This window comes from Rhamphochromis sp. 'chilingali', assembly GCF_963969265.1.
Source record: "Rhamphochromis sp. 'chilingali' genome assembly, chromosome: 7".
Lineage (NCBI taxonomy): Eukaryota > Metazoa > Chordata > Actinopteri > Cichliformes > Cichlidae > Rhamphochromis > Rhamphochromis sp. 'chilingali'.
The window spans coordinates 8,775,139-8,800,631 of record NC_137934.1 but is presented as its reverse complement, the minus strand read 5'-3'; the positions used below and the strand labels follow the sequence as shown (position 1 = coordinate 8,800,631).

Sequence of the window (25,493 nt, the reverse complement as noted above, 5' to 3'; positions counted from 1 at the left end):
GTGAATCAAAAGCGGCTCTGTAAGATTCCATATTCACGACTTTGTGTTTTCAATGTACATTTCACACAGCCTCCCAGCGGTCTCTGCATTAGGGCTGTTAAGTCGTTTCGGAGGCACTTGTTGGAAAGGCCAACGCTATCAATGGAAAAACAAAAAGGAGGCGCGATAAATGAAGCACTTCAAACTGACAGGGTGGCATCTTTAATCAATGTATTGTTGACAACATAGCATGTTATGTTAGTTAAAATATCATTTGTGCTGGGAGAGAATTTGGAACAATCAACATATACATACAAGTAAAACAACAACAACAGAGAGAGGGAAAAAAAATAGTATCCACAAACACTTTCATTCATTACACGCGCACACAGAGCACTCCCACCGGACCACACGCCCACACAAACAGAAGCTAAAAGCTCGACAGTCGCACTGCTAGGTCTGTCAAGCAGTTTTGGATATTCTTCTGTTGGTACAAAAATGATCGTTTTGACAAAAATAATAATTTCATCAAGTGTGGTCGTCTCCCCTAACTTGCCCTCTCCACTTTCAGTCAAACTACTTGTTTTTATGTACAAGTGAGAAGGCAGCATGGCCGCATCAGTTGTAAATAAGGATATTTACCGCTAGATTTCTGGCATATTATTGGTTTTGTTTGTTTTTTTCCTTTGTCATACAAAATAATATCTCTCTGAGGTAAGAACCGAGACAGTATCAAAATAGTAAAATGAAAATTTTACTGAATGTAAAAGGACTACAGGTTCATTACTTGCTGGATGACATGACCTCACGGATAACAGCAGCGGGAAGAAGGAAAAAAACAAAACAAAACAGGAAGATTGAATAACGGTCCGATGTTGTATCAGTGTGTGGTTCGCTCAGCTTGTCTGTGTTTGAGCGCGATGGCTCTGAGCCAGTGGAGAGGAATGGGAGTTGGTGACATCACAGGCGTTATCAAGGTTGGTTACATTGGGGGGGGGGGGGGAGAGCAGGGTCAGTGTCTGTGAGGGAACCTTTAAGAAAGAAAGAAAGAAAGAAAGAAAGAAAAAAAAAAAAAAAAAAAAAAAAGGAGGTCGCTGATGCTCTAATAGCTCTGGTGAGGCTGCTGCAGCTCTGTGGAGCTCCCAGAGGGCGTAGCGTGTGAAGTTATGAATGTGAAGCAGCTGAGTGTCTGAAGAGCGGGAACAAATTACCACCTGGAGGCTTTAAAGTTTAAACAAGACAGCCTACAGCCGGGGCAGCAGCTCTGTGAGAGTGCCTTTGAGCCTGAATTACCAGCAACGCTCACGATTACAGTGTCATGTGATTACGACTAAATCAACCCCGTGGAAGGAATCACAAATGGCAATCCACAAACCCGAGAGCTTCAAATGTAATCCTTTTGGTGGCGCTACGTGAATTATGAGGAGCACCAAAGGATTTATCTCCTGTGGACTGTACTGAGATAAGTCACTCTGGTACTTTCACAACTTGGCGACTGCTATTAAAAAAAAAAACAAAAAAAAACGCAACTCTCTTTGTCCTGTGATGTCACCAGCTCCTAGCGCTCTACTAGAAAAATCCCTTCACTCTGAAAAAGGCCAACTCAGGAAATGACACCCACCACAATCTGGCTAAGATGCTCTGAATGGAAAGTTGATCAACTCCGAAAGGCATTAGCAAGCGAAACCCCCATTTACACCAGGGCAATAAATCCAAACCATTCCTCCCCTTCAAAAGTTAAGGCAGTGATACTAAGGGGAAATGCTTCTCTGACCAGCAACTATGCTCCACCGACTACCAATGCATAGCTGGTGCATGTTAGTGTCAGAAAGTACTCTCGCTTTTTTAATTTTTTCATTTATAAACCTCTTGTTTGCCAAAAAGTTAAACTAACTCTCCACTAGACTGTCACAACGTCTCCTTTCAGAATAAAAGGCCGGGAAGAATGTTGTTTTATTCCCACGACAAACAAGCACATTTGCAGAAAAAGGAATAGCACACAGTCGTTTAAAGGAAGAAAACGTCTCTCTCACCCCCCCACACACACACACTCACTCACATTCACACACACAAAGACATCAGAACCAACACCGAACAAACATCTCAGCCAAGGCGCCACATATATGCACGTCATCTTTCAGAAACACATAAGGATTTTGTCCTCTTCATTCCAGTGAAGACGATTTCTGCAATGTATATTTTTTTCACATCAACTCTTGGTCTGATTAACAGCAAAGAGTGGCCATTCACCATCATGAAGACCTAGTCCAAAAAACCCCACTCGTTAAAGTTCAGTGGGAACCATCTAATCTCTGGGCCTTTTTAATTTCCGATCGATTTAAATGTCTATTACTGAATGATTATTTGAATGTAATCAAACCTGAATCTGAAAAATCAATAAGAATTACAAAGAAAAAAAAAAAAGTGATTTATTAAACTCCGTCTTCCTCCATTTGTGATTTTTGTGGTGTGATTTGGATTGTAGATCAAACCTTCATGATGGGAACGCGCTGTGGGCAACATAACAGTAAGTAAATGATCAGATATACCTCCAGAGATGCACCAATAATTTTGTGGTGGGACAGTGGGAGTACTTGACTTAAATATTGGCCTACTGTAATTCGTTTTGTTTATTTATTAATTGTAACTATTAAAAAGCAAGAACTGTGGAGGAAATTAACCTTTCATTACTCGTGCTCCATGAACGCTTGGTTCATGATTTTTCCTTAAGTCCAAGTGTAATCGGTGCATTGTGATATACCGTGATCGTTTTCTTGCTTCACATAAAAGACAACGCTAAGTAGATTCAGACATGTATTTTTTTTCTAAACAGTTCTGTACAGGATACATGGAGAATGTTAACTCGTGTGGGTGTGGCTTCCGCCAGGTTCTTTCTCACTCATCTCAGGTGCATTCGGCACGTGGCCGTCGAAATGCTCATTCAAAAAACCTACAATCATCTCAAGCGCCCTCGCGCGTGTGGCGTCACGGGAAAAGGTCTGTCGCCACGCCTCCTACCAGCAGCCGGACATATTCATTAAGCTGCAATGTAGCCGGCCTATCAGTGCAACGCGCTGGTGATCAACTTAGGGCAGTAGCACAAGGATTTGAATGTTCTAACATCACAATCACAACTTCTCTCACATCTTTTTCTTTTGCTCACAACAACACATTTTCCTTCTGTTCCCGACTCCCACCCCCACCCCCCGACTCTAAAGGGCTTTGTCACTGATCTGAGGCGTTTTTAAAGCTTCCCCACTCGGCTGGAGAACAGAGGGTGAAAATTCAGGAATTTTAAGGAAATCTGGAGTTTATAGGGACATACTGAGGGATTCTCAGGCTTAAAAAGTGGGGTCTATCAACAGTGCACACTACCTCCATTCTCTAGGGTGACAATGGAAGCCTACAGGTGAAAGATTGAAAGGAAAAGGATATTTTTTTGGAGGGTGGGGGGTTTGGATATTATGTGGGGATTAGCAGGACTGCACTCAGTGCAGCAGCTCTTCAAGCTCGCTCTCTTTGAGCTTAGCATTGTCTCTGACTTCGTCAAATGTGTACATCTTCACAATCTTCCCATTACGAAAGACAGTGTGCAACAGGTCCTGGAGGAAAGAGTAAAGACAAAACAACAAAAAAAGTGAGAACGGCAGTGTTCGTATGAAATCAAATTACATGTGAACAATCAAAACAATTGAGTAAAGAAAAGGGTTTATAATAATAATAATGGATTGGATTTATATAGCGCTTTTCAAGGCACCCAAAGCGCTTTACAATGCCACTATTCATTCACTCTCACCACGTGGTGTGAACTCACCACGCCATACTCCTCCAGATCGCCCTTGCCCTCCTCCAGAGTGACAAAGTCTCCGCTCTGGGTCCGGTGTAGAGACAGACGACCTTTCTTCGACCTCTTGTTGGGATCTGCCACCGGATCCTTGAACACGTTCACCTGAGATACAGCACAAAAAGATCTATGTCACACTGAAACAGAAAGGACATCCCTGAAAAGTCTGCCTGGGATCATGGCTGAATAAATAAAGATTTCCAGAAAGTGCACTTAAACAGCTACAAAGCCACCTAACAAATGTAGACCCATTCACCCGGTCCTCACCCCTAGTCCGTTAGTGACCACGTAGCTGCATTTGAATGAGCAGTTGAGCAGATCTCTGGTCAGTTTCTGCAGCAGAGCCCCTCCGGACCCGAAGGTAATGTTCTCAATGGACCATCTGTGTTGCTTCATTCCCTCCACAATCTGGGAAACAAATACACACAATCAAACCTTGCTGCTGCCTTCAAACTTTGAACAGCTGGCGCCATGTGCCTGTACCTCTTGCAGTGTGTTGATATCCACTCCATCTCCTTGTATGACTCTAATGTAAGGAGGGAGAACCTTGAACCCTTTAGAGTTCTCCTTTGGTGCAAACTTCTTCCCTAGAATCTCCAAAACCTGTAAACAGTCAAAGAAGAGAGGATGGAGGAGGAGGTACAGAGAGGAAAAGTTGAGTTTCCTGGCTGGGTTAAAGACTATAAATGAAAGTAAAGCCGTTTGTGTGACCGCACCTTCAAAACCGTATCGAGCGGGTTTCCTGAGTCTGGTCGAACGACGAGCGGGGCGTCTGCGCTGCGCATCTCGATCAGCGCCCGCAGGTCTTCTCCCCAAATCTTCTCGCAGGCGTTGTAGATGTCGTAGCTGTCGCTGACTATGGACACAGGCACGCTGGGAAACTGCTTGATGATGTGCTCGAAGGCATCTTTTTCATGGTCTTTCCCCCACGCTGTGATGGTACTGCAGAGAGAATGGCAGAGCTATTAAATATACATCTGAAGAAGAGTAGACAGGAAAGACCAAACACAGTGATTGAGTGATAATGTCCCAGAGTGTCCAGAAGAGGGCGCTGCACTCCAGGTTTTAGTCTAAGACGAGCCCAAATATGATCTTACAGGTACTGTACAACAGCTGTGTGTACTTCTGATGCTGGCGTTCTTCTGCATCGCCTAGCATCACCAGTGTAGAGTCAGACAAGGAGAAAAAGGTGATAGAACCCACACAGAGCTCCTGATGAATACATCAAATATTAATGTTAATGCATCACGCACCATGATAATAAGGTAAGGTAAATGGAAAAGTGCAGAAAAATATGAAGATCTGGACTTTAGGCTTATTAGGTCTTGGACAGCAGATGCTTGTAATGATCATGTTGCTTTGTTTTAAGGATTTGGTGCTCTCTCCATTGTGTTGTTCCAGAATCCAACTTGGCCCTGAAGATAATTTTAGTTTAATGCGCTGCAGCTCCTGAGCTTCTTGGCACAACCCCAATACATGAAACGTGTGCAGTGTGCACACACTGCTGGCACTGATTTCTTCAAACTAAGGGTGACACACCTTTTCTCTTAAAAAAAAAAAAAAAAAAAAAAAAAAAAAAATCAACCCTCCCTTTTCCTCTGGAATATCACTGCGACTCCTCCCACCGAGGAGGTAGAAACGAAACCGATTTCAGGAGGGAGGCCATTGCATAACAGTTGCTATAACAACTCCAGCCACTATCCCACAATGCACTGGTATGGGGAAGAAGGGTGCGCTGGTGCAGCAGTAACAGCGCTGGCGGCCAGTAGGAAGCTGCTGTGTGTGCGCGCATGAGAGCGAAACAGAAAGGGAGAGGTGTCTGTAAGCAGGATAAATGGAGAGAGATGTGCGCCGGGGCAGCAGCCAATCAAAACTCTCACTTCCAGCTAATTACAGCACCATTCACCGAATGAAATAGACGAACCAGATAATGACTGCGAGGGTGACCAAGCACAAGTCAGGAGAGAAAATTAACACCATCATGAGCCAAATGTTGAATAAATATTCACTCTGGCTGACAAACATCTCTACATCAACAGCTTTGGCACATAATTAGGTGTTATTTGAAGAGAGTTTCCTTCTCTGTGGATGAAAAGCTGGATTTCAGAGTGGGCTCTTGGCCAAACTGTGCACCATTTCATCAAAAGCAGCAATACAGATGAAGACAGCTGAGATTTTCCAAGAGAACAGGTGAATGTGTGGCCTAAATGCAGATAATTAAAACTGTGTGCAGTAATTTAGCAACCTGCATGAGCTGCTTAAAGTTTGTGTAAATCTTGGGAGTCCCTTGAAAGCAGTGTTTCTCAGACACCCGTCATTACATGGAGTCTGGAAGTAAATCTCTAAACTGTGCGGTCGTATCTGCAATAAAACACAGCTCAGAACGGTACACTGCACAGACAAATATTCCATCTCTAAGCAGGAACATAAAGTCCTTTACAGATTAACACTAAATAAATAAGGCCAGTAAAGTAAAGCGTGTGTGTACCTGTGCTCGGCAGCGGGCACTGAGAAGCCTGGCACAGGGTCCTTGGTGCCATAGTACTTCTTAATGACTCCGATGCCAGCGACCGTGTCTGTGCCCTTGAAGTTGACCAGATGGGCGGAGGCTCCTATGCCAGCAGTCTGTGAATAAAGAGGATAGGGTGGGGGTTAGGGACCTTGAAGTGCTGTAAACAACCTTAAAGTGGAAATAATGTTTCCCCTTATTTTCTCATTTATAGATTTGCAATTGCAGATGCTCTTTGATGGCTTTGAGCAGAGAAGCCCCGCCCACCTCCTGTTCAAACCTTGCGTTTGCAAGGGAGAGCAAAATGTGGACTAGACCAAGTCTTAATTTTCTTTGTTTTTGAAATCTCTGATGAGCTTTATTGTCCTTGTCCTTAAATTAACCAGATTTAAATCCTTTAGCTTTCTCCATACCTCTTGTGAGGACACGCCTCTGTAGCCGAAGTCATGTAGTTTATACTCCAGCCCCTCCAAATTCCCCGAAGTCTCTAAGAGGTACTTGGCAAGGATCTTCTTTTGCTCTCTAGAGTTGGTCGCCACAGTGATGGGATACCAGATCTGAACCAGGATGGTCTGACGGAGAAAGAAAGGAGAGTTCAGTTCACTTTACTGGATATTTATAAATTGTTCAGGGTGTCATTATGCTCTAAGTTTTTCCATGTGCATTTATTATAGCAAACAAGCAGGTTATCGGACTAAATATTCATAACAGTTAATGGTAAGCAAAAAAGAAAAAAGCAAGCATAGTCAAGTTTTTTTTCCCCTGCAGGCAACAGACCGGTGAATGTCTGGCCCAATTCTTCTGCTTTCCCAATATTTAAATGGTACTAAAACCCCAAACTAACAGGCTCAGAGGGATCACAGCGGCCTGCTCATTCACCAAAGACAAACTCTGGGAAAAGCACATTCCTTGTTGCTTCATGTCAACTCTGGACCACAGTCAATGACTTTAATATGAAAACAAGTGGCTTATCTGTACTCTCCACCACCTGGGAAATTTTAGGAATACATAGTTCCTGCAGTCTGAAGCATAGAGCGTGATTCTGTGAAGATCTGCCAGTCAGTGTTTTGCCCTCGCTTTCTAAAGCTCTCCTCCTTGTAAATTCAAAATCCATTTTGTCAAAGCAATCATCAGATTTAAGCTGCGGTAAGAACAGATGATGCAGAAAAAGTTTGATAGAAAGAGAAACCTGTGGAATATGGTGACAAGAGGATTATGAACAAGAGCGCTAAACTAACACTATGTAACCGCTTACTGCGATTTAAACATTTCATGTTAGGAATGACAACCAAGTACTATGCTATGTAGGCTGAACCTTATTAACAGCAGATAAACACACCAAGCAAGACTAAAACTCTAAATATAACTAAGGCTATAAAAATTCTCTGTTTACCTAGCTCACACTCTTTGTGCCTCCTAACACTATGCGGTGTGTTTCTACCTTATAACACTGAGCAGGTCACATGCATCCCCAGCCTAATTATAATTCCATAATATGGACTCATGTGACTGCCAAAGAAAGTCCAAAGTCCATGTGTACGCACACAGACATGCATTTGTAAGGCTATCTCTGCGAGGACATTCACTGACATTTAGCCCCCGACCCTGTCCTTTAATGCTAATGCCAGCCTTAACCTTTAAAACGAGTCTCAGCACTTAAATAGCTCTTGTAGGGGTTTCAGGAAGACCAAAATATCCCCACTCTCCACCTCTGGAACGCATGTCTTCATAGAGGTACACATAAAGCTTGAGCTGTAAATTTCTTACAATAAAACAAAAACGCGCATGTGCCTGTTTGTTTCCTTGTCCGCAAACTCCTCCTCGACTATAAGCAGTTGAGCAACCAAACTTTGCACAGGCCACTGAAAGTTCTTATTTATATCACACATTATCATGTCCTTTTGTTGCCTAGAAGGAACAGGTTAAAATGACCCACTGGTAGCATTTATGCACTAATAACACTGTTTAAAAGAACTGTATCATTTTTTTATTTCACAACAGTAACATCTAATTTATATCTTAGAAAAGTTGAGTTACGCATGGGATTTTATGATGTCAAGATGACATTGTGTTGCATGGCAACAGGCTTAATCACCCTGTTTTGAGCCTTTATACACATATTATACCTTATAAAAGCATCTTATGTCATTTTTATCTACAAAAGCCAAATGATACACACCTAGCGGGGTGCTAAAATGCCTGTTTTTAATCATACAAACGCCATCTTTTTTCAGTGTGATTAAGAGTATCGGTTTGCCAGCTGCACAAACAGATCAAACAACACTGTAGCATGGGCATGTAGTAGTTATAACCAATTCTACATTTGTGTGGTAAAAGATTAAGTACAGTGTAAGCATTGTTACACTGCAATTTTTCTATCATTGTCAGGCGACAGTTTGTAAAGGATACCTGCTGCCACGGTAAAATGGAGGGGCAGTAAGAGCAACACTAAGAAGGAATGCACACCCTACACACAACAACAACACAACTACTCTGTCAATGTCCCAGAACAAAATGGACGGCGATAAGGAACCACAGAGCAGGATGAGAATGGGGAAGGCAATGGCAAAAAATAAATAAATAAAAAGGACAAGAAAGCAATAGAGAAGAAAGGGGAAAAAATGATGTGACAAAGAAGAAAATGAGAAAATCGAAACAAGAAGGGACAGCAAGAGTGAAAGGGAAAGAGATAAATAGAGTATGACCTAGTGACGCAGCTCAAGGACACCAGTCTGTGGCTAATTTTACTTCACAGCCATGAAGAACGACCCCCATGTGTGTCTGTTTATGTGTGTATTTAAATCAACCAGAGAAACTTACCAAGTGTGTGTATAAATGGGTTTGTGGACGTGTCGTCACAGTGCTCTTGGCTGTAGGTGACCTCAAAGTACTATGCCATTACAGAGTCGAGAGTGCGCGCGTCACATAATAGCTCCAAACGCAGACCACTTTCAGGATACATTAGACTTTCTGAACATACTAATATGCTGGTAAGTGTGTGCATATAGATTATAAAAAGGTTTTTTGCATCAACAGACAAACAAAAGAATGCCGTTTCTGATTAATCACGGCGTGATTCATTTGTAGGAGCAGTCAAACGTGATATTTATGAACTGGTTTGACATGGTGAAAAAAAAACCAGCACAAGACACGACAGCAGTCAGAAGAACAGAAAGTGAAAGTGAAGTGCAAGAAAGTGCTTGTTCCGCCGAGTCATTGAGGACAGCCTGTTCATGCAGCATTAAGTTCATGATAATCCTGATCTCAGAGTCACACTGTGGATCAGCTCAGTGTAAAAATGCAGTACTCAAACTACCAGAATAAAGTCACTCAAATCTACTTAACTTTCTCTGGAATTTTATGTGAATTATTTGTGAAACCTACAGTATGGTTACAAGACATTTGCTAAATATGCTTATTTGTTAGATGGAAATAGTGACATCATTCGTCTGTGTAGTAAAAAATAAAACTAAAGCTAATTAGATCATCGTAGAACAAATAGTAGAATCAGGAAAAGCACAGGTAGTCTGGCTGTGAACAAAGGTAAAATATGACATCATTACAAGACAAAATCAAATATGATATAATCTCAAAAAACTAGATCTTCCCTGCTATTTAAAAGCTTCTTCACTGACTTTGGGAAAGTCGATGACCTGCTAACATTAGCTAATGAACGGAGTCCGCAAATCAACAAGCTTTCACCGCCAACAAACACTGAACAGAAAGACAAGATAGCATTTTGCCAGAAACAACTTTAGCCAGGGAGTAAGCTAAGATGATCTAGCCAGCTGCTACATTTGCAAACTAGCAATACTGCTATTAGCTATACGATAACTAATATTAGGTTAAGTTTTTATACAATGAATCTCATCTAATCAGATGAGTGACAAACACTGGGAAAACTACAGCAGTGGGGTATTCAACACCTACAGGCGCCATGCTTTACTTCTGAGGGTCACAACAGCCCCCTCCCAATCATCTTTTTTAGTAGCAAAAAATAATCTAATCTAAAAAAAACCTAGCAATAGCTTGCTAGCCACCTAGCTATAACTAGGGCTAACCAATAACTTTAACTTCATCAGCTTTTTGAAAATCTCCATCCTGTATTTAGTGTTGACTCAACACCACAGGCACAAATTTTGGTGACCGTTTAGTTACGTATATGCGATGTACATAAACGTAATCAGAGAATATAACTTGAAATATAAAAATTAAATACAATTACCATTTTTTACAAACATAATAGCAGCATATGTGACGATGTCTGTGCAAAGATTAGTTGAAATTAGTCGAACCCGTTGAAGAGGAGATGGGTTAGATACAGACATATATTCATATATGCACTACAATCAATACAGTAAGACAACAAATCAATAATTTCCACATTAATGCCCCAAGGCTAACTTTAGCTTTCTTGCTAACAATACTACTAGATAAAATACTAAGTGACCATAGTTCCATGATACTAAGTCATGAAGCAAAAAGTCATGTTCATTTTGGACAGCAATAAATTCTGTAAATATACAAAGCAATAATACTCAAAAGTGATGCAGGCCTGGCTATCCAGCTAGCTCTAACTGAACTAGACACCATATATCTGACATTGGTAGATTTGTTTTGAAGATATAAATAATCACATTAACAGTATATGCTCAGGTTATTCTGTTGATGTGCAGCATATCAGTTCATGGCAGTCTTGTATAGTCTCGAGTGGAGCCAGCTCCTCACCCTGACCTTTAAATAAAAGGGATCACGCATTATGTTGTAGTTAAGGAGTTTAAAATGGGCTGGTAGGTGGCTTTTGCATGCCTTTTACGGAGCCACCAAAGTGGTATCAATATTTTCACCGTGCTCTCAACAAAGAAGCGATTAAGTGTATTTTTCAGAACCACTGAGCTGTTTCAGTCTGCAGCATACAAAACTCAATTTACACTTCTTTTTTTGGCGTCAAAGAAGTGTAAGTGTACAACAATGACCATATGAGCCTATTACTACTACATTCTTTGACTACTCAATGAAATCTCTACACTATACTTTTGCTGCAGTTGTAACACAAGTATGTCTCCAAGTGGGTATTAAGCTATGAACTATGGCAGAATTGCAACTCAGTGAGATTTAAGAAATCATGAAGTGTCACAGGGCATGCTGCCAAACTAAATTGTTTATGGCTTTTATAAAACTATTACCTCTCTATTGTAATAAATGGGACCTAAACGTTGCTAATGTCTTCCTTCTTCTATTAATTATCAAATAACCATTAAATGGTATCGCTAAGCCTAGCAATGTAGTTTTAGTAGCAATGTGATGAGCACATAAAACATTTCACTGCTATTTGAGGGCACAGGGGTATGAAATTTACGAGGGCTTTTAACTTGATAGAGCTCTTCCAGTAGTTACACTGTGAAGGGGTTCTCCTGTGATTTAGCATTACACTGAAAAGCAACAGAACCCCACAAGACAGATTTAAACAACAGTCAAAATTCTGTTTTTTTGTTATAGATTACACATAAAAAGTACACCTCAAATCCATAAATGAATAAAACATGTCATGTCAGGGCCCTCTCAGATCCCACCCTGACCCGTGTCCATGAACCAAACGTACCTCCACCCAGTTAGTGAGCCAGTAGCATTCGGGGTCTGTGCTCTCCACTGTGAACAAAACATTGCCTCGAGGAATGACACTCCCCTCTGGCACCGCCTTGATTTCAATGGGCAGGTGTCCGTTGTATTTCTGTAAACACAAAGAAATGCACACAAATATATAAGGTTACCAGCATCACCTTCCTGGATATATTAACAGATTTATATCTAAGCTATAGCAAAAGATTTTCAGAGGTAAGCCATTTACTTGGAAGGAAAAGTAAATTAAAGGGAAGTATTATGTTCATTTCCATAGTTTTAAATTGTCGATTAGATTTGCATATTTCAGTTTAAATAGAACAAACAAACAAAAAAGAAAAAAAAACCCCAACAAATTCCATCGAGGACATAACAGTAAGGTACACATTTCTATCAGAAAAAACAAAAGCAAAAAAACTGTATTTTTGGTTGCCTGAGGTTGTGCTGTACTTGGCTCAGCACTATATTTTAATTGCAGTTAGAGTGGAATCTTTAAAGTAGGTTCTTACTATTTTTGTTTATTTGTTAGTAGACTTTAGACTTTTCTTTGCGTCTGTTAAACCTAACATCTTCTACACACAAATAATACATTATCCAGTGAAATGAACCATGTATTAATATTACAAACACAGAAGATTAAAATGTTTGTTTCCTAGCAACAACGTTAACGATATTATTTTATTATTAGCCGTAGCCACTACTTTGACTAACTAATAATTGCTAATAGTTAGATGGCTAAGGCTAACATATACCATTCAAATTAACTAATGTTGTTGAAACTGATGCTTTACTGACCCCTCAGAATTCCTCATATAGTGCTGCTAGTGAGGGGGAGGGGCTGAGTGTGTGTTCCTGTTGGTCTGGTACTGTGATATGTGTCAAACGGAGGAGGCCATGACAGTTTTGTGTCTGTACTGCTGCAAACGAGCATCTGATAGTGGCATCCTTTTTAGTAATGATTTTTTTAAACAATCAGTTTTTAATTATAAAAAAAAAAAAAAAAAAAAAAAAAAAAAAAAAAATGCCTTAAAACAGTTTTCTAGCAACACACCAAATCTCCTGGTGACCTCTAGCTTCTCTGATGTGCGACACATCAACACCACAGCGTTTCATGTGGTAACATTACGATGTGCTTGTTTACATGTACACACAATTTTTTCCTTAATAAACCATTTCCTGAAACACTCTGTATTGTTTAGGAAACCTGTCTACAAATATACCTATAAAAATGTATCATATAGGAAAAAAGACAAAAATCTTTCAGTAATCTCTTACCTCCAAAATATAAGTCCACCCCTTCTCATTAAAAACATCATCCTGGAAGTGTTCCCTGTAGACCTCCTTCGCCTCTTGAATCTTCTCTGGAGTCACTACTTTTCCTGGAGAGCAGGAAGTAGGTGGGGAATAAAGGAGGAAGCGGGAGACAGTACAGACAAAGAGGTTGGTGAAACAAACACCGCAGCACTGGTGTGCTTCTCTACTGTCCACCACGATAATCAAGTTTGAAGCTGCTGAGAAGGCATCTTTGTTTGGAAAACATGTGACACAAACTACATCCTTGTCTCATTTCAAGTCTGACTAGTTTCTAGTTCATGGAAACTATGAAACACAGCATACCACAGATGGGAAAGGATCTCTAAGGGGATACTGTGGTTTATTAGGAAATGCAAAAGAAAGGTCTGACAGTCTGAGAAATAAAAAAAAGTGTTACATGTGTGTGCAATCATTTTTATCGATATTTATAAAATCATGAAGTGTAAGTGGAGCTAGCTGCTTTCTTTTGTTTCTAGATTTTATACTAAGCTACTTTAATGTAACCCTCTTTCAACAATGCATTATCGGGTTAAATTCTCTGAATGGTGAGGTTTTCTTGTAGCTTTGGGTAAACAGAGGGTCTGTTTTTTTTTTAACTTTCACTTGCTCATGAAATCAATTCTGTTAGAGGATCGAGGATGCATCGCTGGTAGATGGCCTAATCGCTGTGCTCCGAGCGATGCTCTGCCGAGCCAGCTTTTCTCCCTCGGACAGCGAAAGAGCAGCTGTGCTTTTGTCCTCTCCGTCTCTGTTCTCTGTTATCCGTTGCACTCTCTCCACACCTCTGTTACCACACCATGAAATCCGCTTAACAGACATGAGGGAGATTCTTTCGACACTCTCTCTTGCCCTCTCTTTTGCCTCTCAGGACGTGAGCGTCAGCGTTAATCATCTTGAGTTAATTAGGGCATAAAGTGTTTTGGGCTTATTTCAGGCTGGTCTTGTTTTCTCATTTCTTTCCCAACCTGGATTCTTTTGTGGTATGTTTGTTTTGTACGGCCTAATCAATGTGAAGCAGCACGCTGCAGCCTTGCTGTTTTTCGAATGAATAAAAGAACTGTTGCTCCAGGACTCGATAGAAACCACCTGCCCTGCTGAAGTGTCCTTCAGCAAAGCAATGACTTTGAAAAGCCTTAGGCACACTGCTCTGCAACTTTCCCTGTATGCTGACCTTGCCCTGTAGAGGGAAGGCCAAAACAATAGAGTGCTCCCACAGGGACCAATCAAGTACTATAAAAGGCCCTCCAAAGTCTGGATGTCGACTTTTTCAGCTACACTTACCGTAATTGTCGGGCTATAAGCTGCTACTTTTTGCACAAGCTTTGAACCCTGCGGCTTTTAGTCAGGTGCGGCTTTTCTATGGATTGTCCATGATTTTTGTCATATCGTAAGACGATTTGTTTTGTTTGTTCCGCTGTTGTACGGCACTACGTTGCCTGGCGGAAGGATTGGGGTTCAAGAGTGGTATGTTAGTCACATGTCCGTCCGGCTGGACTGCTGCATGATGGAGAGGAGGACTCCGACACTGACAATGAGGATTTCTTTGGTTTTGAAAGTGACAACGAAGGAGAGAAGCGGAGAGTGGATGACGAAGCCATCCTGAGCCTGTTTGTATCGGACACTGGAGAAGAGGACTTTGGTGGTTTTAGTGCGCAGGAGGAAGAGAAAGATGGTGGTGAATGACTGACTTTTCTTCTTGTTAAAGCCGTGTCACTGCACCTGAGCCTAAAAGGTAGTCCGAATCTATTTTTCTGGTGTGCTGTAGGTTACTGTTATGTACTACATGTGCAAATATGTACCCATAACTTGTTTTTCAAAATATTAATAAAAGGGGTGTCTCCAAACAGCCATCTCTTTCCTGACAATTCCCTTTGTGCATATTCTCTTACATATGATAAGTCAACATTGAAACACCTGCGGCTTTTGGTCAGGTGCGGCTAATGTATGTACAAAACAGGATTTTCCCCTGATTTTAGCTTGTGCGGCTAATATTCAGGTGCGCTTTGTAGTCCGGGAAATACGGTAATTTTTTTTTATTAACCAGTAAAAATCTTTCGCCTGACTAGAGACTGAGGCTTGCTGGACCACAGCAAAATAGCGGTTGTGTAAACTGCATTCACAGCACTAGAACCATAACATCATGTGCACAGCTTGCTTCCATGTCTTGGTTGTGTGATTTAAGTATTGAACTGTTACCCTTATTTAATTTAAGTGGACTGGAAGCACTTCTATTTACGCAAATATCACAACGCGGTGGCTGCATGTGACCAGACTCCCTCCCATCTGTGTTTATTTGCCATTGAGAAGCTTGGACTTAGTTGCAAGGTCATGTTGACTTGTTTAGTCTGGCTACAGAGCTTTTACTTAAACAAAAGGCAAACTTACCTTTTAGATATTTGTGCAGGATGTACTGTAGGCCATAAAAGACAGTTTTGTCATATTTGACTTTTCTGTTTTTGCTGGGGTCTGTCCTCTTCTCGCGGCACTCGAAGTAAGAGTACACTTTACTCGTGTTGGGGGGGTACTGTTTATAATGCGTTACCTGCCAAAACAGAGCACAAGACAAATTAGACTGGCCATAAACAATGACTAACCAGTTTAACCGGGTTAGGAGAAAACTAAAACAAGAGCAGTCTGATACCGCATACCTCTGCCACAGCTGAAAATTCCCTAGACACCATGCATGAATAAATTTCTGGATCCAGGAACACTAAGACAACATCTCCAATTTATCTTATTTCAGTCTGAAATACATTGGTGAAGGTGTACTCACTTCTAAGTTGAGTCAAACCCCATCCAAACGTGATCACTAACTACTTTATTTTTTATTTAGTATGCATGTGTTAACATGCCACCTAGAGCTGGGCGATAGAACGATAACGATATGTATCGCGATATAACTTTTACTCGATAGAGAAATTAAGCTATCGCGATAGACCTCGCCGCTCTTGTCCTCTTTTAAAAAAAAAAAAAAAAAAAAAAAAAAAAAAAAGGTCAGCCGATCCAAATTCAGTAGCGCAGAGCTGAACCAATCACAGCCGCAGCGTCACGTCGCGTGACTTGCTACGTACAGCACAAGTGCCAAGCCGCACGTGTGTTTGTTTGGGAAGCAGCCAGCGCATAATGGAGGAAATGAGTGTGCCGACTAGAAAAATCAACCGAGCATGACCGAAGAGAAAACCGATGATGGTTCCAATGCCGGAGAGATTGTCGAACGGAAGAGCCATAGAAATTCCGTAGTTTGAAGGTATTTCGGCTATTTCAAGTCTGACAAAAAACAGAGTAGCGTGCACTGTAAATTGTGCCGAAAGCAAGTCTGGAAATACAATAAACTGGTGCATGCGTCACACTGTGCGCCACGTTATTGTTTCGGTGAAATGAATTTCTACAATACTGTTACTGTTAATTCTACTCTCTGCAGTGTTTAAATGCTTACATATACACACAGTTACTGTCCCTCCACACATACGACTCGGTTCTGCTTCTATGCCGCAGCTTTGTTTACTTTTTCCCACCGAGGCTTCTAGACTTCTGATTGGCCAACATTTCTGCACGGTTAGGAATCTAGCGCCACCTGCTGCTTTGGCATGTTCATAGCAGCGTTTTCCTTCATTTCTGCCTTTACGTGTGAACGGGATTATTTTTTAAAACGAAAAGGGAAAATCTCCGTTTTCAAAAATACCCGTGTACGTGTGGACGTAGCCTCAGTCTCTGACTGGAAGCGCTAATTCGTCATTCGGCTTTTGTCAGACTAAAGTAACTGTTAAAACTGTTTGAAAAGCTAAGCTATACAACAAGGAGAGATTGAGAATTTCCTTTTAGTTCTCAGTTTATTTGATATTGACAAAAGTTAGTCAGTTTTGTCTGTTCTTCTGTAAAACAAACTAAGATTTATTTTTAGAATTAATATTTTGTTTCTAAGTGGAATTGACAATTTAGTCTGTTTCATTTGTTCTATTTTGAAACTTAAACGCTTTAGCGGCTGCCTTTTGTGTAGTTTGCAATATTTGCCTTTATTTATCTGAAAAAGTCTCATGTTCCTTAAGTACATCTACCCTGTTGAACTTATGGGAAATAAATATTTAAAAACAAGCTGCTGATTATTTCACATTTTACTTGTGAGCAACGGCACATTTAAATCTTACAAATATAGTTATTTGGCTTATATCGTGATAGATATCGTTATCGCCTGAAATGAAAAAAACATATCGTGATATGAAAAAATCTCATATCGCCCAGCTCTAATGCCACCAGTGCAAAATGACTCATCTAGATTTTATCATTAGTGTCAAGAGGCAATGGGCCTGTACTGTAGCCCAGTTTCACAATGTATCTTGTACATTTTGCACTGTACAATACTGCACAAGCCCACCATTCGAAGGAACTGATTTTATCTCAATGTGTTTTAAGATTGTGCAAAATATTTAGTGTACAGGGAATTTGGACCAACGCATAATGACCAACACCCTGCTTGATTTCAGGGCGTCGATGGGATTTCAAAGGAAAATTGCAGCATTTTCAAACTGAAAAAAAACAACAACTTATCTTCCACAGAAATGAAGAAATCCCATAGAATCAATAACTTCTTACCAAATAAACACATTTTCACAACTTATCTGATTGCATGAAACATTTCAGTTCGTAAAAGTGTTTCAATGTCATGCATTAAAAAAAAAAAAAATTACATTCAGGGAGAAAGAAGTCGAATTTGTCTCTCACACATACACATTTTCTCTATAAAACGGTTGTTTGGAGCTTTATGTGCACTTCTAGTGAAAATTGAATCCCCAGTGTCTGCAATCAAGTCAACAGCTTAAGGCAAGTCCAGACATGTTTCAATAACAGACTCTACTATCATACCCATATGATACAGTCTCACAAAAAGGAGACGATACATAGTCAGTGGTAGCCATCAGTCATTAATTAAATCCCTAAATGAGCTAATGGATTTCTAGAGTGCACTAAAGGTTTAACTCCTACCAGCAACGCTCCTACCACAACTGAAGTGCACTTACATTTAGAAATTATATTCCTGCCTCATCATGTGTCACATGAGAACCTAATGTGTACACAGTCAAAGTACAAGTCACAGTACAAGCAAGAGTCATTTATTATTGTTAGACATTAGACTCTGATCAAACATACCTAGAGACTGGCTGGTGATCGCCTTGGTAAACACTAGTCACCAAGGAAAAATAAGTACTCAATGACCAGTTGGCGAGTTGTTGCTATGAAACTGATTGCTAAGGCCCAGTCACAAAAACTCATAGACAGTGCAGACTCAGTGGTAGCCTTCAGTTGCTAGGGAAAGTTTGATTGCTGACAGGTTGGCAAGTGGTTGCAGTAGGCCGTCTGCTTTCGCTAGGATGTGAAATTGATTCACAAAGGAGTTTACAGCGCTGCAAAAAAAACAAAAAAAAAAAAACACCTTGCGATGGTTTTGGTCACTAACAGCTTGCGTGCAGTTTGTACGCTGACTTTCCTGAAAACACTAACTACTTGATAAGCATTACTGAAACTCTAAAAGAATGTTCTCCATTTCCAGTTTGACTCCCACTTTTTCCAAGTTTGGTGGTTCTTTATCTTGATCATTAATATGCAAAGGGTCATGACCACGACCAAACAACATCTGGCAACAGATGCCAGGTGAGACTGAAGAAGTCACTTGGATGAGTGACGAAACATTTTTCCCAGAAAACGCTACGTCCAGATGAACAGAATCAACTTTTGGAGATCTGGCAACACAGAAGAGCTAATTCGTCAGGCCAGGACTCTACAATCTATTCACACCTACAGGCCAGTGGCCACTCTTTCAGTGATGAGGATGTACACATCCTGGACAGGGAGGAACGCTGGTTTGACCGCGGAGTCAAGGAGGCCATTTACGTGAAAAGAGAAAGGCTATCTCTGAACATCTTTCGCCATCTTACAACGCCGTGATTGCAGCCATTCCCCAACTCTCTGTGAATGATACTCGTGGCTATTGATCAGTGGTTGTTGATCAATGGTCATGACAATATCCATATAAAAGGTCAAGAACTGACCTCACAGCCCATTGTTCATTCATTGGGCTAGTTTCAGTCAATATGCTAATACACTCTTTAAAAGTTTGGGGAAACCTGCAGTCAGCTGAGACTGAAGATGTCACTCGGACAAAATGTTTCTCCCACTGAAAACGCTACATCCAGAAGAAGAGAATCAACTTTTCGGGCGTTCCTTACCCGGATTACTCCGCATGCATCAAGACATTAAATATACAGTAAGATACAAAACTACTTGACACCCACATTGAGTATAGATGAGATAAATGTCAATGAACCACTCAGTTACTCTGACCCCCATATGTGTCCTTTCCTCTGGGCTTTCGAGGACTCAAAATAGAGTCAAGACACTTAACATGACACTGAGTGCAACCACGTGTGTACATATTCATTGGCACCCACTGTATACACACACAAACACACAACCAATGCTTTAGAATGGCAAAACTAATCAGAGTTTCAAAGCACAAGCAGTACGTCCAATATTATTAAATGTCAGCAGAGGACACGCATGAATATTTGATTATAAAACATCCATCTATTGTAACATGAACCTAATTACGACAAACAAGACCAACAACTGAGTTACACAATTCAGTTTTACAGTAACAGTATCAGTAATGGAAGGAGGTGCATGTAGTGGTAAAACCACAGAGTGCCATCACTTATCAGTACCTCTTAACTCTAAGGAGATGTTTGTTAAGTAAATCTTACTATTTTCATATATGAATAACTGGTAAGCAGGCTCTAGGTTCATAAATTTGAGGATATGATATTTTGAGTACTCATTATACAATGACAAGCTCATTCAGTCTGGGTTTTGTACTGAAAAAACTGATCAGACACAAACGCAACTGAAGTAAGGTTTGGGGTTTGTTATCTGCTTCCTCTTTTTCCTTCCTTCCTCCTTTAAAACTCTGATGATACTGAGCTAACTGAGGGTGCAATGATTCCAGGATAATTAAAATCAAAAACACCAAACATACACTGACGCTTATCGTCTATGACAGCGCAGAAAGTTAATGCAATGTCAGTAATTTTCTCACACACAAGTTGCCATCTATAAACATCAAGTAATTCCTCCTTTGCTCTTTCGAGAGACTGGGAAGGAGATGATGAAGGCAGCCTTGTGAAAACGCTTGGACGTTTCACAAAAGTTCCTTAAATCTATTACCACAACCTTTTCCATCATCACCACGCGTGAAATGCAGTACATGCAGGGCACTGTCCCATTACCTGAAGTTAAGAGTTCAATTCAAAGACAAATAATGGAACAACACATACTGACAGTTCAGTTAGTCTGGTTCCAAAGATAAAATCCAACTCTGCAACACTGGGCTTGATCACCTCTCCGTAGTGGCACGTGAAACAGTTCTCTGTTGAAGTGGCTTTTCAGCTTGCAGCCAGTTTTCAAAGACGCAAACAACACATGCAGTTGGTCTGTCCAATCAAGACACGCTGGAGAACCAGGTGAAAGGTATCAACAATTCTGATTAGGAAATATGAAGCAGGAAGTGCCGGGTTAAGCCGGACAGTAGGACCCGAACTTTCAAAATAAGAGCAAGGGGATGCATTAAAAAAAGAAGAAAGAAGTGCTAAAATGAAACCCCAGATACTTTAATGTAAGACCCTGGATCCCTGCTTACTTTCTCACCACCATTCACTCTGGATTTAAGGGTCAGAAGAGTGTAATATGCAAATGTGGTCACATGGTGACAAACTAATGTGGCTTTTCTTTAAAAATCTGTGCTAATAATAGAACACAATATAACTCCTCCCTGTCAAACAAGCAGAGATTTTTTGAATGCATGCTTCCAGACAATAGGCCAGCGTGCCTTTGGGACAGAGAGTTTGCTTTTGAATTCAAGCACACAAAACACAAAGGTGCTCAGGTGGAGTTTGTTTTTATGTCCTGTGTGTGCCTTCAGTTGTTCTGAGAGACCAGCGAGCATTTCTTTGAATTAACCTTTCCCTTTGGTCATGCACGGCCAAGCTACACATACAAAGTAAAGCTGGGTGACAGGTGTTGCAACACAAGTAAAACTTGCCTGCGCTGCAGTGAGGAGACATTTATCTGTACTGTCATTTGTCAGGCATTTGCTGCTTCTCCCTGGGCTTTAACTATCACTACTTGACTGAAAACACGACTTCTAACACAATGCTGTGCTTTACTTTGAGCACACTTTGTTGCTACCTAACAAAAACATCTGTAGCCTTCTTCTATTTTATATTATGCAGCTCTTTGTGAGCTTTCTTAAGTTACAAGGAAAAACTGTTTTCTGTGAATGAAAATGTGTGTCGGCTGTATTCTGATATTTGACATTGTGGTGAAGCGGAGCAGAAAATGCTGGGTCTTTGTTTGAAATCTACTTTTTGTTTTCTAATAACTTGAATAAAGTCGGGTCAATGAAATATGAGCTCTGTGGGAGGATTTAATGGACTTTATGTAATTGTTGCATCAGGAAATATCCGATACTCTAGACTGAGTTTCCCTGTAGATGTCTCATAAAGGGGTTAACTACATATGCCCTTTATTAAGGTAGTCAATCCAGATACTTTAGACTTAGTTTAAAATGAAAGGAGGTGCCAGAAAGCTAAGACTTTATAGAAACCACTCAACATGAAACTGCCACCTCTTCCAAAGGGATGTTTCTGCTCATAAAAAACAAAACAAAAACACCCACACTATATAATATACATATACATCCACTTAACACCAGTCAGCAGTGGTGCTGGCTGTTCATCAATAATCCCAATGAGCAATACTTCTAGAATCAGGTATACGTTTACTTTCATTTTTTTCTATAGTGAAAGTTAAACTGTAATGAAACAATGAAATGAAACCAAAACCACTCATTTGGATGAAATGAAAGGTAAGGTGTGACTGTGCATTACACACCGACGGGAGATTTTGCAGGTATTTAAGTGAAGATTTTGTTTTTTATTTCCTTAGTAAAAAAAAATTATGATATGGCAATGCAGCTGATATATATGGGTACAGAACATGAAATATTGAAGTATAACTGAACAGCACACTTAAGAGATGTTGTAGGCAAATTAAACCACACTAACATTAGTGATAACACAATGAAACACAATGAAAGTACATCCATGTACACATACATTTAAGATGTTAGTTTGTATCATTAGACTACATTACCAAGTTTTTTTTCATTCATTCAGCTGGTGTACAGCTCAGTCTGAGCCTAGGTTTTAGTCGAGGTACTTGGGCTTCCTGCCTCTGCTGGTAGCCCCATACTCCCCTCTCCTGTCATTTCTGACTTTCTTTCCTATCATCAGCATCACCGAATTGCTGAATGGTGTCATGTGGCAGTTGACCTGGCAGCCGTCCAGGCAACCACTTGCTACGTGAGCTTAAACAATACTCTAAGATCATTTGTCCTCTGTTTATATTGCTGGTTATCAGCGGGTTGTTTCTTGTCGTTAGCCAGTGTATAAACACTTACAACCCTTACCCACTGCCAAACATCTTAAACCCGCTTTGAAAGTCTAGCTGCCTTGTGATTCCTTTTTAACTTTCGTTTTCTCGTAAGTTATGAATTGCATTATGAGTGGTGCGAGCTAGCCCTATAGTGGCTAACACGACGTCGAGCTAGTGTGACTGAGCTTTTGCCCATGTGCAGTTCATACAGCACTTGCTAGCTAGGGGCTAATACTAGCTTTTTTAAAAATATCAATACCCTTCATCTCTCTCTTGCGCTCCCTATGCGCTAGCTAGCTAACTCAGCTAGCTGCGGACCATTATGACTAGCAATCCGAGGGGGGGACTGGTATGGTAATAGCGATCTTACATGAAATCTAGGGGGAAAAAAGGATGCCTGCATTGTGAATGTGGTACACCGTCTCTGTTGTACCAGCCCTCTTCTCCCTCCCCCAACTAATTTGGCCTGCGGTGAACCGATGGATACCGGCCACACAGAACAGTGTGATGGCCTTGGGACTGATGATGAAACCACCTTGACTTTGTCAATTTTCACTCTTAACGACTCTCCCTTCACCTAATGCCTCGTTCGCCCGAGACCATCACGGGTACCGTACCTTGTATGAATCGGTCGCTAGCAATATGTTGAAGTCGGTGTCTCTGTGCTCCATCTTTTCCCTCCTTGGTTGTGAGTCGCAGCTGTCAGTAGGTTGTGTTACGCGCCGTGCTGCCGGAGACTCTCCAGCCTTGTGTGTAGCCTGGAAGGGGCATAGAGAACGGGCGGGGGAAGGGGCGGGGACTCGGGGGCGGGCGCATACGTCACACCGAAACTCCGACGTTCGTCGTGTATATCCGGAATCACTCGGCTTTATTGCGCGTTGGGCGCTCTTACATGCAGTTCTCAAGCTGAGCAGATGAGGGCAGTATTGGCCATCAAATACAGCTCCAACATAAGCTTTTGGACCTGCACCGTTGCTTGATTTATCGATTGATTTATTGTAGGAATTCGAGTAAATCTTAATTAAAGACCCTGCACGTCAAAATATTTTAATTCATTCACCCAGTGTACAGAACATCACATACTAGGTTCTTTCACCTGTAAGAATAGTAATGGTTAAAGTTGTCTCACCTTCAACAGGTGAAAGTAAAAAGGCAGGTCAATGTTGGATAGTGACGAAAACCATGCACATTTAACGTGAAGAAGCAAAAGTGAGTGAAAACACCTAGAGTACCTCTGTAGTGATGTGGAAATCACAACAGCACATTAACTGTACACAGAAGTCTGGTTTCAGAAGATGATTGATTTATTCCCCTTATTAGGTAGATGCTCATTATTTTTAATCTTCTGAATAGGTCTAGATATCACTAACGTACAGATTGTTTTGTTATGTTTTTAGAAGATGATACAAAGGTAGAAACACATTTTTTTTCCGATTTATCTTGATATCAAAAAATGTGTTGGACCTGCTCTTTTCCCACCTTTTGTCTTTTTTTTTTTCACTTGAACTTTATTCTCCCTATAGGCTGATATGAGCTCTTTTTAGTTTAATTGACCCCTTTTATCACTTTGCTGTACAGCTGTTCGAGGTTATAAGAAACCATAAAAACTCATTCATGGGTTAATGATGTCTCACCAGTAGGTCTTGAGGTATTTCAAATATTAATTTCATTCAGTTTAAAAAAATGAAGGAATGAGATGGTCTTTGAGAAGTTTCTATAAGCATAAATACACCAAATACATCTATTTCGAGTTTATGGGTGGTTTTAAGTTTTAAAATAATCATCAAAAAGATGGACCTAGAGAATATTAAAATAAAAATAATTTAATCGATTCATAGCAGCATTTTAAAGATCCCCACCAGCCACGCCTGAAGCCAGAATGTATAAATATTTAACTGTTTTTCATTTTGAAAATTCTAACTACAGGATGGATGGTGTTTCTGATTGTTCCCGCTTTTACAGATTTTCACCACGCCGTTGTTCCTTCCGCTTTCTGTTTTTGGAGTGTAGCGAGCAATTAGTGCTTATACATATTACATTTAACATTAAAATGTTGCCATATTGGATTGAAAATACACGTAAAAAGTCAACCCCGTGGGCTCGAATGTACAGAAAAGAGGACACATGTATGACACACCACTGTGAAGTCCCTTGCTCAGCAGGCTGCCAGCGGTGTGAGAAATTCCAACCCTCCAGACTGATGCTCTCCTCGGCCTATGGCAGCGACATACCGGCTCTGTGATCCCACTCGAGGGAGGAGCTACCTTTAGACTAACGCGACGTTTCCGCATGTCAATAAAAACTTTGTGAAGTCAAGAGGAAGAGCTAGATAGTTAAAGGTAATATTTGTCGGAGTGCTCTACTCTACTTTCAGTTTTCAAGTAGTAACAAGTTTCGGTCACATGATATGGAGCCTGAGCAGATCCGGGCTGTAATTGCTGCCTCTTTTCAAGGGAACTAACTGCAGAGAGTATTTTTATTGGTATAAAAACCAAGGGACAGTAGGAGCAGATATGTTGAGGACACAGCCAAAGTTCGACCTGCACAGGGATGTGGTGTCTGATATCCTCAGGAAGGAGGCGTCGGTCTGCAGAGTAGAAGGTGAGGCGTTCAGGTGCTAACGGTCAGCGTCCTTTCGATGACGGCCAGGTTTTAGTTGTTTTCACAGATAAACGAATATCTCACATAAAAGTAGCGGGTTCAAACGAAGTCGTGTTCTTCGTTCTTTCTATGCCTTTATCGCAG

The 25,493-nt window shown here is 40.8% G+C and overlaps 2 protein-coding genes across 3 annotated transcripts in view; one reads left to right on the top strand and one right to left on the bottom strand.

Moving 5' to 3' along the window:
- Positions 1–185: 185 nt before the first annotated feature.
- nampt1 (nicotinamide phosphoribosyltransferase 1) lies at positions 186–23,522 on the bottom strand. The gene is made up of 11 exons (XM_080887099.1): positions 23,366–23,522; positions 15,651–15,807; positions 13,227–13,330; positions 11,935–12,063; positions 6,746–6,904; positions 6,312–6,448; positions 4,540–4,765; positions 4,307–4,426; positions 4,091–4,231; positions 3,794–3,928; positions 186–3,581 (listed from the first exon to the last, which is right to left on the bottom strand). The coding sequence occupies exons 1-11, from the start codon at positions 23,417–23,419 to the stop codon at positions 3,468–3,470; spliced, it is 1,476 nt and encodes a 491-aa protein (XP_080743225.1). The 5' UTR covers positions 23,420–23,522; the 3' UTR covers positions 186–3,467.
- A 1,508-nt stretch (positions 23,523–25,030) lies between these two features.
- Positions 25,031–25,493, top strand: part of gsap (gamma-secretase activating protein) — a 69,888-nt gene continuing 69,425 nt past the window's right edge. For both annotated transcript variants that reach the window (XM_080887206.1, XM_080887208.1), the window contains exon 1: positions 25,031–25,349. In XM_080887206.1, the coding sequence (XP_080743332.1) occupies positions 25,262–25,349 (88 nt within the window). In that variant the 5' untranslated portion in view covers positions 25,031–25,261. The remainder of the gene's footprint in view (positions 25,350–25,493) is intronic.